At 39.8% G+C, this 12840-nt stretch overlaps 1 protein-coding gene across 3 annotated transcripts in view; it reads left to right on the plus strand.

Annotated features, from left to right (window-relative positions):
* IL1RAPL2 (interleukin 1 receptor accessory protein like 2) overlaps positions 1-12840 on the plus strand; it is a 391439-nt gene that overhangs the window by 10471 nt on the left and 368128 nt on the right. For all 3 annotated transcript variants that reach the window (XM_074601410.1, XM_074601412.1, XM_074601411.1), the window contains exon 2: positions 1776-1876. In XM_074601410.1, the coding sequence (XP_074457511.1) occupies positions 1795-1876 (82 nt within the window). In that variant the 5' untranslated portion in view covers positions 1776-1794. The remainder of the gene's footprint in view (positions 1-1775; positions 1877-12840) is intronic.

Here is a 12840-nt window from a genome sequence, read left to right on the forward strand (position 1 = left end):
TTCTAGCATAACATCATCATTACAATTATCTGTCAAAAGATTTAGTTCAATTACTTTTTTTTAAGCTCTCTTGTCAAGATGGCCTTGCTTGTTTCAGGATTTTGGTACTCCAAGGAGAGGTTAGGGAAGAATGAATACTAATTCTGCCATTAACCACTGTCAGACAGCCTTCAGTGTGTATTATTCCTTGAAAACTCCTTTAGCATCGTTACTGTGGGGAATCAATAGGCATAAAGTGCCCATGGGAACATAGAATTCATGGGGGAAAAAAATTCACTGCCTATTTATAGCTTGCAGTACGGTAAGGTGAGAGGGCGAAAACTTCAGTTTTAAGTGGTAATTTTGAAATAATTGAATAGCAGCATAATTGCCATCGTGTAAAAGATTATACATGGTTCCTTACATTTCTTCACACAACAATAGGCTGGTAGTATAATTACAAGGGAAGAATATTTGATGTAATAAACTCAAATTAAACTGAATAATTTTTAGTGAACTGCAGGACATTGCACCCTCTTGCTGGTTTATCATGTTGAGCAAATGTTCAGAGCTACAAGGATCTGGGCTGGTCCCAAAGCTGAGGGTGCCTCTGAGCGGGCAGGTGGATGCGGTACAGCATTTAAGGAATGATTCTGTTTCGTTGGCCTTCATTTTCACTACTAATGCAGGTAGTTTTGTGTATTTCTGTTTAAAAGAAACTGCTATAAAATATTTGCCGACTCTTTTGGCACAAATAATAATTTCATACTGATTTAGGTGACTGCCCTCTTTATGTGAGAATAAGGGTCTTGATCTAAAGTTTGTATCTGATATAGAGATGAATTCCTTGAGCCTAAATATATCAAGCCACTTAAACGCCTGTGATTTCAAGCTAAGCATATATTTGAGGGCTCTAGCTTATAATTAAGTATTTCTCTCTCTTTCGTTTAGAGAGAGAGAGATAGAGAGATGGGCTTTGCTGAGTTTAGATTCATTCTATCTGTTTTTAATTACAGATAAGAAACCTCAGTTTGCTCTTGTTATGCTTTCTTCAATCACCTCATACTTTAAATGAACACAGAATTAGTTCCAGTAATTATATAAAACTAAACATACAATTTTAAACTGAATTTTTCTTTTTTTTAATGTACATAATATAAAATAGGTAGTAAGGTTCACAGGAGACACTAGTTTTATCTTTTTAATAAGAATCCCAAGATCTGCATTCATTGATTTCTGAATTTTCTTCACCTGTCTTTTCCTCATTTTATAGGAGAAATCTCTGGAATAGAACTAATTCATTGTAGGAACTTTTACAAGGTCACCAGTGGGAAAATAAGGTTGCTAAGAGAAATTGCATGAATAACGCGCTCTTTATCTTTTCCTGAACAATGTGAAGTTTTTTCAAGTGTGTGGCCTGTTTGTATGAGACAAAACTAATCATGACCATCAAGGTCTCCCCCTTAAATAACATACAAAAATCTGGCAGATTAGACCCATCCTATTTCAAATAAACAGTTTTGTGTTTTGTTGTGTTTTTTTTTTTAAGCAAAATAATATTTTCAAAGTGTCATTTAAAAAATCGCAACCCTTTTGCGTGATAGTCAGAGATAAATTATTCATAGACAGTTACTTTGAACCATTATGTTTTCCTACCTCTGCATAAAAATAAACCCAGAAGTCACTAGATTAAGCCATTGCCCTGTAATGGTTCTTTGAGAAATGTTTAACTGTAGCTGCTGCTTTGTTGTAGTGGAAAGCTGTGATTCAGACTTCATACTATGTTTGCATTTCAGCTGTCACAGAAAGTGAAAGATGAAGCCTCTTGTTCTCTTGGTTCTTGTGATCTGTACTGTAGTCAGCATGAATTTGAAGCTCGTGTCAAAGAGAAATTCTGGTAAGTCACAGAAAAATATTTTTACTTTTGAATCTGGATCTAGTGCTTATGCAATCAAGCATTTTAGATGGCTGCTTTTTGTTTTGCATATATACTTCTTGTTCTCTTCTGGAAAAAAAAAAAAGTCATAACCAATATGGTTTGCTTACCAGGTGTTACAGAATGAATTTTCTCACTGTAATGTTCTGTTGATGTGACTTTAAGCTGTTTGAAATTGTCATTATGTTTTCTTTTATTTAAAAAAAATTAATAAAAAGAAAAGGTTGATGTGATTGAAAAACCACAAAGGTAATAATAACTTTGGCATTGTTTTAACATCCAATCTCTTACTCATGCTAAGGATGCTAAGGAACTGTGGATGTGGTTTGTGGTGGATTTAAGTCTGGATGATATTTTTGTGTGTTGGAAGGGCACCTTTCAAAAAGTTATGTCAGCCATATGTGTGATCATGTATAGGGTTAACTGGGAAAAGATTTCCTGGGTAGATAATCTCTGATTAGTCTGGTGGTGGAGAGAGTGGGAGGTGGTTTATATTTACATCTGCTTTTGAAACCCACTAAGAATAGCAGAACTCTTCAAAGAAGCATTAGAGTATCTCTTTCCAGGACAGACAGTTGATCTGGATGAGTATTAGAGCCTGAAGTGACTCTTAGTCCATGCAGCTCTCCCCCCTCAAAGGGAATAACTTCACGAGACTGTTTGCCTTTCTGAAGTAAGTTGTAAGTTTGGAAGGACTTCAGGCAGACAAGTCGGTTAGCTGCAGTGTTTCATATTGTTGTTAGTCTGCTACAGCCTCGTGTATGTGGGCAGGTAACTGAGGTAGGATAAATGTTGTAACTTGCATGTTACACTACTTATTTTTTCCCGCGAGTTGCGTGCTATATGTGCAAGCGTGAGGGCTTCCATTGATCTTGCTGTCCTCAGTGTCTTCGCCAACACTTTTAGCAATGTAGGTACAAAGAGAAATTACTAACTTTAGTTGGTGTGTGGCCAGTTTTAAGTCTAATTTCTGCATTTCTTGAGGGTGGAGGAGAAAAGTTATTGATCTGTCTATTATAAAGAATTAGATGTCACATCCCAGGCTAGGAAGCATTACTCCGTGAACCACCAAATGCTAGGCTGAACTCTTTCTGCTGGGCTAGAAAGTATAAATGGATGTTGCTGGATCAAACTAGTCTACAGCCTTTTGTTGTGGTTACTGTGCCCTGAGCCCTGTTTGCCCTGTGAGAGCAGTCATGGCTTTTGGGATTTGGCTACAGTGGAGCTCGATCTAAACTCTGCTAAGGGTGATGGTGTTTCTCTTTTTCAAACCTGCTGTTGCTGGCCTGGATGGGAACCCCTATGAGATCCGTAATCTGAATAATTGAGTTTGGGCAGCCTTGATTCACTGATGCCAGGCAACACCACCTGGCTGCAAGGAAGAGCCTTTGCATTTCCTTTATCAGAAGTACACATCTGTAGAAGTAACATGCCTGTGATTATAGCATCATTCAGATGGTAGTTTACCTTTAATTATATTTTAGTTTGGTTTTTTTTTTTTGATCTGCTTTCTTTGACTCTGCAGAATGTCTTGTGTTATTGGCAGCTGTTGACAGTATCAATTCAGGTTCAGTACTGGTGGGAAGAATGCTTTAATATGTTGCACTGCGTATTGCTAAATATAACCCACTAGTGAATAGCTGGTTCTTTTTCTTTTGATTTGATTGAGTTGGTATATGTTGAGTATAAGATGAAGGGGAAAAGGCATGTAAAGTAAAATTGTAGTTTCTTTACAAGTACATGATCATGTAGTTGGTTTTCACCTTCAATATTCATTCTGTCTTACGTGCTGATTTTTAGGTTGCTATGTGGAGCAAACTATTGATTTTTATTTTTCCCTTTTTCTTTTTCCACTACATTGTGTGTGAAATGAATTTCCTGTTTCTGTGATTTCAGCACTTAGAGCAAAAATGATAATTTGACTCCCTTTCTGAAAGGGGTCTTTAGATATGAAGGACTGTTACTTGATTGCTTGAGACTTCACTAAATGTTATATGTTGTGAAGGGACAGATGCTCCAGAGGCTCTGAACTTTAACTATTTGTATTGTTGTTTAATTAGAAGATCAGAGATAGTGGATGAATGCCGCCAGCCAAATTCATGGAGAAACAAGGAGACCATGTTGCTCGACAGGGTGACAGCAGCTGTAGTGTGTTGGTGCTGTAGCTCAGGGTGTGCGGTTTTTTTTTTTGTTTTTTTTTTTTTAACTTGTGTCTTGATAAAGGAGAGTGGGAAGGGGAAAGTAATTTAATGGTCATTTGTGGGCAGCTGCACTGCAGTGTAAACAGCAGGATGTCAGAAAGCAGAAGACTCTCTTAGCTGCAGATGAGAGCTTGGGGGGGAGTGGATGTGGCACCCAAATGACACTCTGTGGACAGGATCTCTGCAGCAGTGTTCTGGATTGAGGCTGTGGTCTTGGGTCTTGCTGGCTATTGGTATGGGAACATCTAATCTGCCAAGCATCCTTAAAAGGGGAAGGGAAATTGTGCAGACAGTTGTGTAGAGCTGTGTGAAGCAGTGCATGGAAAGTACTGACACTGATGATAAAGACAGATCTGGGCTACTAGGGCAATAAACCAAAATCAGGGTATTAGTGTCTTTGCTGACTTATGTAGGCTGGCATTTTTCCAAGCAATACGTAGGATTATTGCATGAACAACCAGAATTGTGATCAGCGTTAAGTACAAGAGCAATTACGAAGTTGACTAGCATGTGTGTAATATCACACAATAGAATATATCCCGTTTAAGGTGTAGGAAGAATCTAAAGAGAGATGAGTTGAACAGGACTAGGAGGGGAGCAATGGGAAGGTGTAGCATTGTCTTCAGGTAATGCAAAAGCATCACTAAAACAGAGGCAGTCAAAAGGGAGGCAGAATGTCCAGAAGGGCATTATCAGTGAAATTGAAATTGCCTTAAAGAGAACAGGGATTTGGCTAGGAAGGCATTTTCAGAGGCTGGTGGGAAAATATTGATTCGAAGCCAAGGTATGGAAACCCAAGGGGAGAAAGTTGATGGGAACTCCAGACAGCAAATGCAGACAGTACACAGGGGTTCGACAACAGGCAGGAGTCATTAAAGAGAGGCCAGGAGTGGAGGATCCAAGATGTCAAACAGAAGGTGATGAAATGGTGCTCCAGTTTCAAGCATAGAATTAAAGTTTGCTGAAGAAACAATCCTCATGGAAGGGGAGAGAAAACGGAACTGAAATAGATTTGTCTTATGTCCTTTACTTGCCCTTTGTCATAGATTCAGGTGTCCATATTTCTGTTTGGAGAAGACAAGCAGGAATGCATGTGAGGGCTACAGATAGGTTTTAGAGTACTTTGCAATGCTGCAAAAATGACACAGAAACTTCTAGGAAGACAAATTTGTTTGGCTGCTTCTCACTTGAGATGTGGTGCCAAAATAATTAAAATGGGTGAGCTAATTTAATTATGCTAGTCAGATTCTTTGTTACAGGCAGCAACTTCCAGATGCTCCAGAAGAAATCTGTCATGTCTACAGAGTAATGATTGCTGTTTGTGGTGGGAACAGAGAGGCTTGCCTCAAGCATTTGTGTGAATGTAACGTTGACTTAAGTTTCACAAGCATTTCTTAATATTAAGAAGCTTTTTTGAAAGCTGCAGGTCATCCTTTTTGCCTGCTTTAAGAAGTGAAACTGAGCAAACAGCTAATGCTGGTACTACAGCCTTAGCAATACCCTAGAAAGGCTATTTTACAGGTGGAGGTTATGCAAATAAATTGAGGATGTGGGAGCTGCTAGGTTCCCAGCTGGTAGGTGATTTCCTTCTAATCTGATTGAGTGACTTCTTTTCCCAAGCCCTTTGTATATAGTGCTTTGAATAATCATACCAGGGAATATAAAACCAATTAAAAATCATTGCATTTTTTAAGCAAAAGATTTTTCAGATTATAGACTCTGTTTGAGTTACTAGACATAATTCCATTAGTGAATAATTAATGCCATTTATTGTCGCTGTATTTATTTGCTGAGCTGAAATACCCTGTCTCAGCATGCTAGAGCTCCAGAGGCCATGCCAGCCTTGTGTGGAGGAGCATAGGCAGACATTCCCAAGGTTTCAACGAAGCTGCTGGAGGCAGAGCTGGTAGTAATCTTTCTGCGGGTTAACAGGGCTTAATTGGCTCAGGCCTCGGACTGGTGTGTCCTCCAAGCTACGTAGCCAGTCTTGTGTCTTCTCCTCTGTAGTGTGGCAGATGGATGTGCTCTGGGATTCTGGCCTTCCTTCTCTTCTTGACCCAAGAGTCAGTCCTATGCCAGAGGAGCAAGTGTGTCTCTGATCCCTCACCCATGCCATCACCCGCCACCTGCATCCAACTTTGTCACCAATGGCTTCAGAGAGAGAGGGCATAGCATTATGCCTTGCGGTTTATGTGCATAGCCAAATTGTCTTAAATTTTCTCATTGATGTTGCAGCGGTTGGGATGTAGTGCTTCGACACATTCATTTAAAACCTATTGACTTGATATTTCATGCCTTTTAAATGTCATGCAACAACTTACTGTGGTCTGCTATAGATGTTTCAGGGGACCTTCACTTTCCTACTAGTTTTCAGTGCTCTAGCCTAGGATTTCCCTCTGGCCCCTTCTGGGACGCTCAGTCTTGCTGCACTGCTGCCTGATCACACCATGACATACATGAAAGTTTGTACGTCAGAGGTGACTCATGGATTTGTGCTTGGAGTGGGATATCCTAGAGGAGCCTAACTCTTAAAAGTCTCTTGCTCCTGCTGGGGTGGGCCCCTAGAGGAGCTGCAGAATTAGCACTTTTTGGTTGTAATTGTATCTGCCTGAAGAGCTGACTTCTGGCCCTGATGTACAATGCATGGCTACGAGCCCTCCCAGTTTCTGAGATAGGAGTGATGCAAAAGAGGCTTTCAGCTTTTACTTCCTGCAAATAATGTGCAGACGTAGAGGAAACGGGAGCTTGGCAACACTAATCAGCGCACACTGATCTCTTACTTTTCCCAGAAGATGTTGAATTATTCACAGCTCCAGCAAACAAAAAAAGTCGAGATCACCGTTGTTCTAAGCTGTCATCAGCGCAGGAATGTACAGTCCCTCTTGCATACGGTTGTGTCTGCTCTCAGGTTCACAGCAGCTCTCCATCTGTTCACTCTGGATCAGTAGGAAGCGAGGAGCCAGGCTCCTGCACTCAGTCAGGTCTCGAGGGGCTACCAGCAAGTAAGCTGTGAAGCACGGGTAGTCCGTGCACCTCATTACGGGAGACTCTGCCTTGGTTTCCTCTCCTCTAGACACAGAGCGGCACTGCAGCTAGACAGACCTATCTGGGAGACAGCTGGCAGCATTTAGACATTCTGTTTGCTTGTGGGAAGGAAGGGAGATGCATAGAGAAGAACAAGAAAGGAAATAATCTGCTAGAGGTTTGGGGTTTTTTTAGCGACCTCAACATGACAGGGTTTAAATATTGAACTTATTTAAACACTCAAGTTTTTAGCTATTACACTTGTTTAAAATGAGCTCATGTATAATTAAAACAATTAAAATATTGAGCTGATACTTAAATATTAAAGCTAGACTCCTTTCCCAAAAGGGAAACCACAGCTGTATCTGAATAAAATAAATGAACACAATTAAGTTGTTCCAACTGCAGTAAATCACAAAGGTAGGATCTTTAGGGATAGGGGGAAATGAGCAAAGAATGAAAGAAATGTAATTTCCTCAGTTAAAAAATCTATAATCTTACACTTTTGTGATGGGCATCATGTCAGCTGTTTGGATATCTGTTCTACATCTAGCTGCAGCATGTAAGAATTTATTAATAATGTCTGAACCTCTAGTAGGCATACCATCATGATTGAGAAATCTTCCAGCTCTGTGCCTTTAACTGGATAATACTTTTCCTCCCCCAAATGGAGCCTTTTAAAATGAGAAAACTAATATATCAAGGTGTCTTTGCTTTGTTTTCTTTAAATAGAAATTTTAAGAGACATCTTCATTTCAGTATTTGTAGTATGCTTAGTTTGAGGGTGTGTGTCCTATGTTCATGTCCTTACTCTGAAACTGACTGTCCCAAGACACAGGGCAAGTTGTTCTGGAATGCTTAATTTTTCCTCATGTTCATGAAAATATTTTTGGATGGTCTGTCTTACCTAATGTTCAAATATATATAAATAATACAGCTGCAAACTTAAGGGTCCTTTGATTGAACTAGGTATCCATATTAATATGCATTCTCATATTTCCGTCCACTGGATTGAAAGAATTTTTTCTACTTTACTTTCAGAACCTTGCTTGTTGTTTTAAGTACATTTCAGTTTTAAATTGCTAGTCCTGGTGACACATTGTATCAGAAACTTCTTTTTTATTTATTTACTTGCTTTTGCCATAAATGTAGCTGTGAAAGTGACAAGCAGTAAAATTGTGAGGTAGATGTTGGGATCACTTTGGGAAATAGGAACAGAAAGGAAAATTAAGACACATTTTTGGTTATTTTTGGCATTTGGAGAAGTTGGTTTAACAAATAATAAAGGCAACATCAGAGTTTTCCCTTTTCAGGAGGTGCAGAGTTAAGGATTTCAAGTTGTTGACCTGTGAAGAAGGAAGGAATTCTTTTTAGTGCCGTGCATATGTGTGCAATTGTTAGTAAACAGAGCTGTGTGAGATTGTTGTGGTACTGTTGTAACTTGCTAAAGTAGAAATGATTGCCTGTCTATGAGCTGAAAGCAAAATTGATCTGAGCTGCAGTGTCACCTCTAGGGTGTACATCTTATCAGTTTATTAATCTCTAACCCTTTCAAATCCAATCGATTCTTTCCTACAAGAAGCATGATTAGTACTTATAATACATACTGATACGAAAACTTACAGTGCTCTGCCACTGAAGACAGAGACTTAGATAAAAGTTAAGCTTCTGACCTGAGGACTTTGCTTTTCCGAGACAGGGTAACAAGGCTGCCCATGCCTGCTAACCTCTGCCATCAGTTCCTTCTCGCTTGCCCTCTCCGCGTGACCACATTTGAGGCAGGAAGGGAGCCAGCCTGAGGGTATTTCTGTTAGCTTGACTTGTTTTAAAGCTCCTCCACCTTTGAGATTCACAAAACTGTAGCTCTGTTGTTGTGCTACATATGACCTATGGAAACTCACTCCCAGTTAGGTTTTGTTTGGTTTTTTGTTTTTCTTTTGAGGAAGGTATTTTGACACTTTAAGACAGGTGCAATTGGTTTGCATCTTTGAGGGATCAGTATTCCTTTAAAAAAAAGGTATCTACTGAGATTTCTGCATCCGTTATTCCAGACAGAAAATTAAATAGTAATTGAGTAAGTAGGAGAGTGTTGGATCCAGGCAGCTCTAAGTGTTGTTCACAGGTTTTTATAAAGAAACTGGAGGCAATAGCAGTACCTGGCATGAGCCTTTTGTATCTGGCTATCTCATTCCTGTTGCTTTAGTGAAGTGGGAGGAATGGGATGCTGCATCAGACCCTGAGTGTTAACCTGGCCTACCAGCCCCTCTGGGGCAAGAGGCATCAGGGACAGTGGTACATGTCAGGGCAAGCCCCTGAGGGGTTCAGCTCCCTTTTCAGTGAACAAGTCTGAAACAGGGCAGAAGAGAAAGCCTGAAGTTCCCAAATTCCTTTCTAATGTTTAAAGTACAATATTTTGTATGTCACTCTTGCTTGTGTCTCATACATACTGCTGTTTAGGCATTCAGTAGCCATGTGTACAGTTTAAACATTTGTTAGGGCTGTGTAGTAGAGGCCTTGAAACATGATGGTGGTATTATTTTTTGGACTTGAAGTATTCTAATTTTGCTTTGTTACCTTGGCAGGTTCTTTTTTTTTAAGTCATGGGACTATTTGGTGTTTTTAGTAAACACCTGCTTCCATGATATTTAACACAAGTGCTTTTTGTCTCTAATGGTTGCATCATAGTTATTCCCATTTTACAGATGGTAGAAAATCATCCAAAGACGATGTGATATTCAGGTTGCCCAGCACTCTGAAGGTGATATAGAGGAATAACACAAATGAAATGTTTCCCTCTTTTCTGTTATGTTGCTAGCGCCTTAGGCAAGGATGAGGAAACCAGTACTATCTCCTAGAGAAGTTTTGAGGCTAAATAAGCATGTGTGTAGAATGTGCTTTTATGTCCTTGGATACAAGCGCTAGGGAAAAGTAAAAGTGTTTGTAATCTCTGTTGTTTTTCAGTAGAAGAATAGTAAGATGTGTCTGCTAGAAATGGAGGAGGAAGAGGAGAGAGATTCTGCTATACCAGGTTTTATGCACTAGTTTTAGGCTAAGAGCTTTTGCCTTTGAATGTTACAATGTGTGTGTATTGGCTATAAGCTGTCCTCCCAGTGTATAGCGAAGGACCCAGGAGGAAAAAACACTTAAGACTGTAAAATGGCATATGGAATACCTGAGGGACCATGAGCTTTGGAGATGCCAATCAAGTCTCTTGGGTAACCAAGTTTCTATAAACCCGTGTATATATTTACTCTTCTGACCTAAGGAACATTTGTTGATCATAAACTGCAGTGACTCTGCAGGCAGTCAGCTGTGTCTGAGCCACTCTGAGCTCCATCTGTGCTTACCTTGTAGCTGCCTTTAGATTTTCAGCAATACCAGAAACTTGAGTTCTGTCGTCAGACGTGTGAATAGCTTAAATAGCTTTTATCCAAGGACACCTCAGTGTATAGTCTAACCAGATGTTCATGTTTGTTTAAAGAAATGCTCGTCCTTTCATCCCACTGTACAAATACATATAAAAATTTGAGTGCAAAGTGGCTTCATAGACTTGTTTTTTTTAATTTATTTTTTATTATTTGAGAGTTAATGGATAATGCCTGGTATAAGTGACTTAATATTTGTGAAGAATTAGGTTCATATAGCAAATCAGATTTTTCACAAGACAACAGGAATTGTTTGTTCTTGGATTTAAGCCTTATGTTTTTGTTTTGCTGATGCACTCTGTGATCCTAAGGTTATTTGGGTCAATGTGCAGAGCCACTTCATGCATGCTTTTGCTATCTTACATGTTCAGCAAAACATATATGTGGGCGGGCCCGGAAGGGGAAGAGTAATGTAACATATAATCATTCCGGTGTCTTTGAGCTAATGGTAAAATGCAGAAATATAATCACATTCTGCAGAATAGGCCCGTCAGAATTTCTTTTTCAGTGACACAGTTTCATTTTGAACAGTAAATTCCCTGAGATGGATACATTTAATAAGCAATGGACAACTGCTGGGACATGGATCAAAGGCAGGGTTATTCCCCGGCTCAGGATCTCTGGGGCATTCAAGAGTTGCAGCTGAATGCTAGGACTTCTGAGGTCCTTGATATGGATGTCAGATGAAGAAGCTGGACGACTTTGAAAACATAGTTGTCAAGACCCTGCTGTTTCTGGGATTCCGTGCTGGGAAGCAGTTGGCCATGTAAAATCTCTCTGGTTGCCTGCAGAAGAGATCTAAAAACTGAGAAAGTGAGAGCGCTTTAGTGGAGCCAGGTCATCCCACAGGCTTCCTCGTCTCCCAGGGTGGAGGTGGATCTGTGGCCGTCAGCACTGCTCTCTGGGTGAAGTGGGACCACTTTCTGGATATGCTTATTTCTCTCTAGTTGCAGGCTCCTGTTGCAGAGTATGTTTTGTTGAGAAAATAAACAAATTTTAAAGTGTTTCTGAAACACATTTGTTCTGGTACTTGTCGTTTAGAAAAGCAAATTTGAAACTCAAGCCAAAAAAATAATTGTTGTTGATTTGAGCCCTTGAATCTATTACTCACTTTTGAGATGCCCTTGAAATCTTGTCCCACTGTATAAAGCTAGGGGTATGAATAATGGTGTGGTTTTAATCAATCAAAATTAAGGAAAGAAATTAGGGTGTGTGTCACTGATGACATTTGGATGTATTATTTCCATTCCAGATGACATCTGTAATTTTAGGTAAATCAGGGAACTACAGTGGAAACTGCACTTAGGAGTGGAGCGTCTCAGCTTTATTGGAGCAGATTGAAAGCTGAAGCTTTTTGGCTGACTTCTGATGTAGGTCAACATAATTCCTATTCACCGTGATTTACATCGTATTATTTACAGCATTATGATTCTTTCATCTGGATTGGATGATTAAATTTGCTCTTCACCATTCAGTGTTTATTGCAAATGGTTTTGTTCCAACTGCAAAACATGCCTCTGACTTAGCGTACGATGAGAGATGAAACCTAAAGCCAGCCACCTGGGATGCCTGGCTGCAACTGTTACAGACCTTACACAAGGAAAGTGTAAAGCTCAGCCGATGAAGAAAGCATCTTTATTAAATCCCGTTTTTAGGAATGTCTACAAATGAACTGTTCCCTTTGCCATCCCTCATAAAGAGCTGTATTTGATGGCTTTCTCTGAAGCACACAGATCCCATGTGAACAGTTGGTTGTCCAGCATGGTCTTGTGTGAAGTCTCTTGCAGAATGTCTCACCAACTTGCTTCATCTTGTAGTGAGGAGGACCCTTGGTGTGCTATAGTACTTAGTTGTTGTCTTTTGGAACAATTTCCACCCCCCCACACCCCTCCCCAGCAGTGAAATCCTGGGTACCTTGGTCATGAGAACTTAAAAAATACAAATTACACAATGTGGTTGTAGAATGGCTTGGTAATGTCAAACCAACTTGAAATGTTACATTCAGTCTCTTATTAGTGTGTAAATATGAGCATCCTCAAGGGATGCAAGTGTTTTGCTTGCTGAGGGCTGCTGGGTAAAAGCTCTCCTCTGTAATAGTTTCACTATGATTGGAGTTGGCCTGTTTTTCAGGTTTGTGCAAGACAAGCGCATCCTTTCCTGCACATAGGGTTGCCCTTTCAGAATCATGATGTGTAATATACTTGTAAAAATCAGACCTCCTTTAACGGCTTTAGTGTGCACATGAAAGTTGTGCATTATCAATGTAATTACTGAG

This window comes from Larus michahellis, chromosome 9 (assembly GCF_964199755.1).
Source record: "Larus michahellis chromosome 9, bLarMic1.1, whole genome shotgun sequence".
In the NCBI taxonomy this organism is placed as follows: domain Eukaryota; kingdom Metazoa; phylum Chordata; class Aves; order Charadriiformes; family Laridae; genus Larus; species Larus michahellis.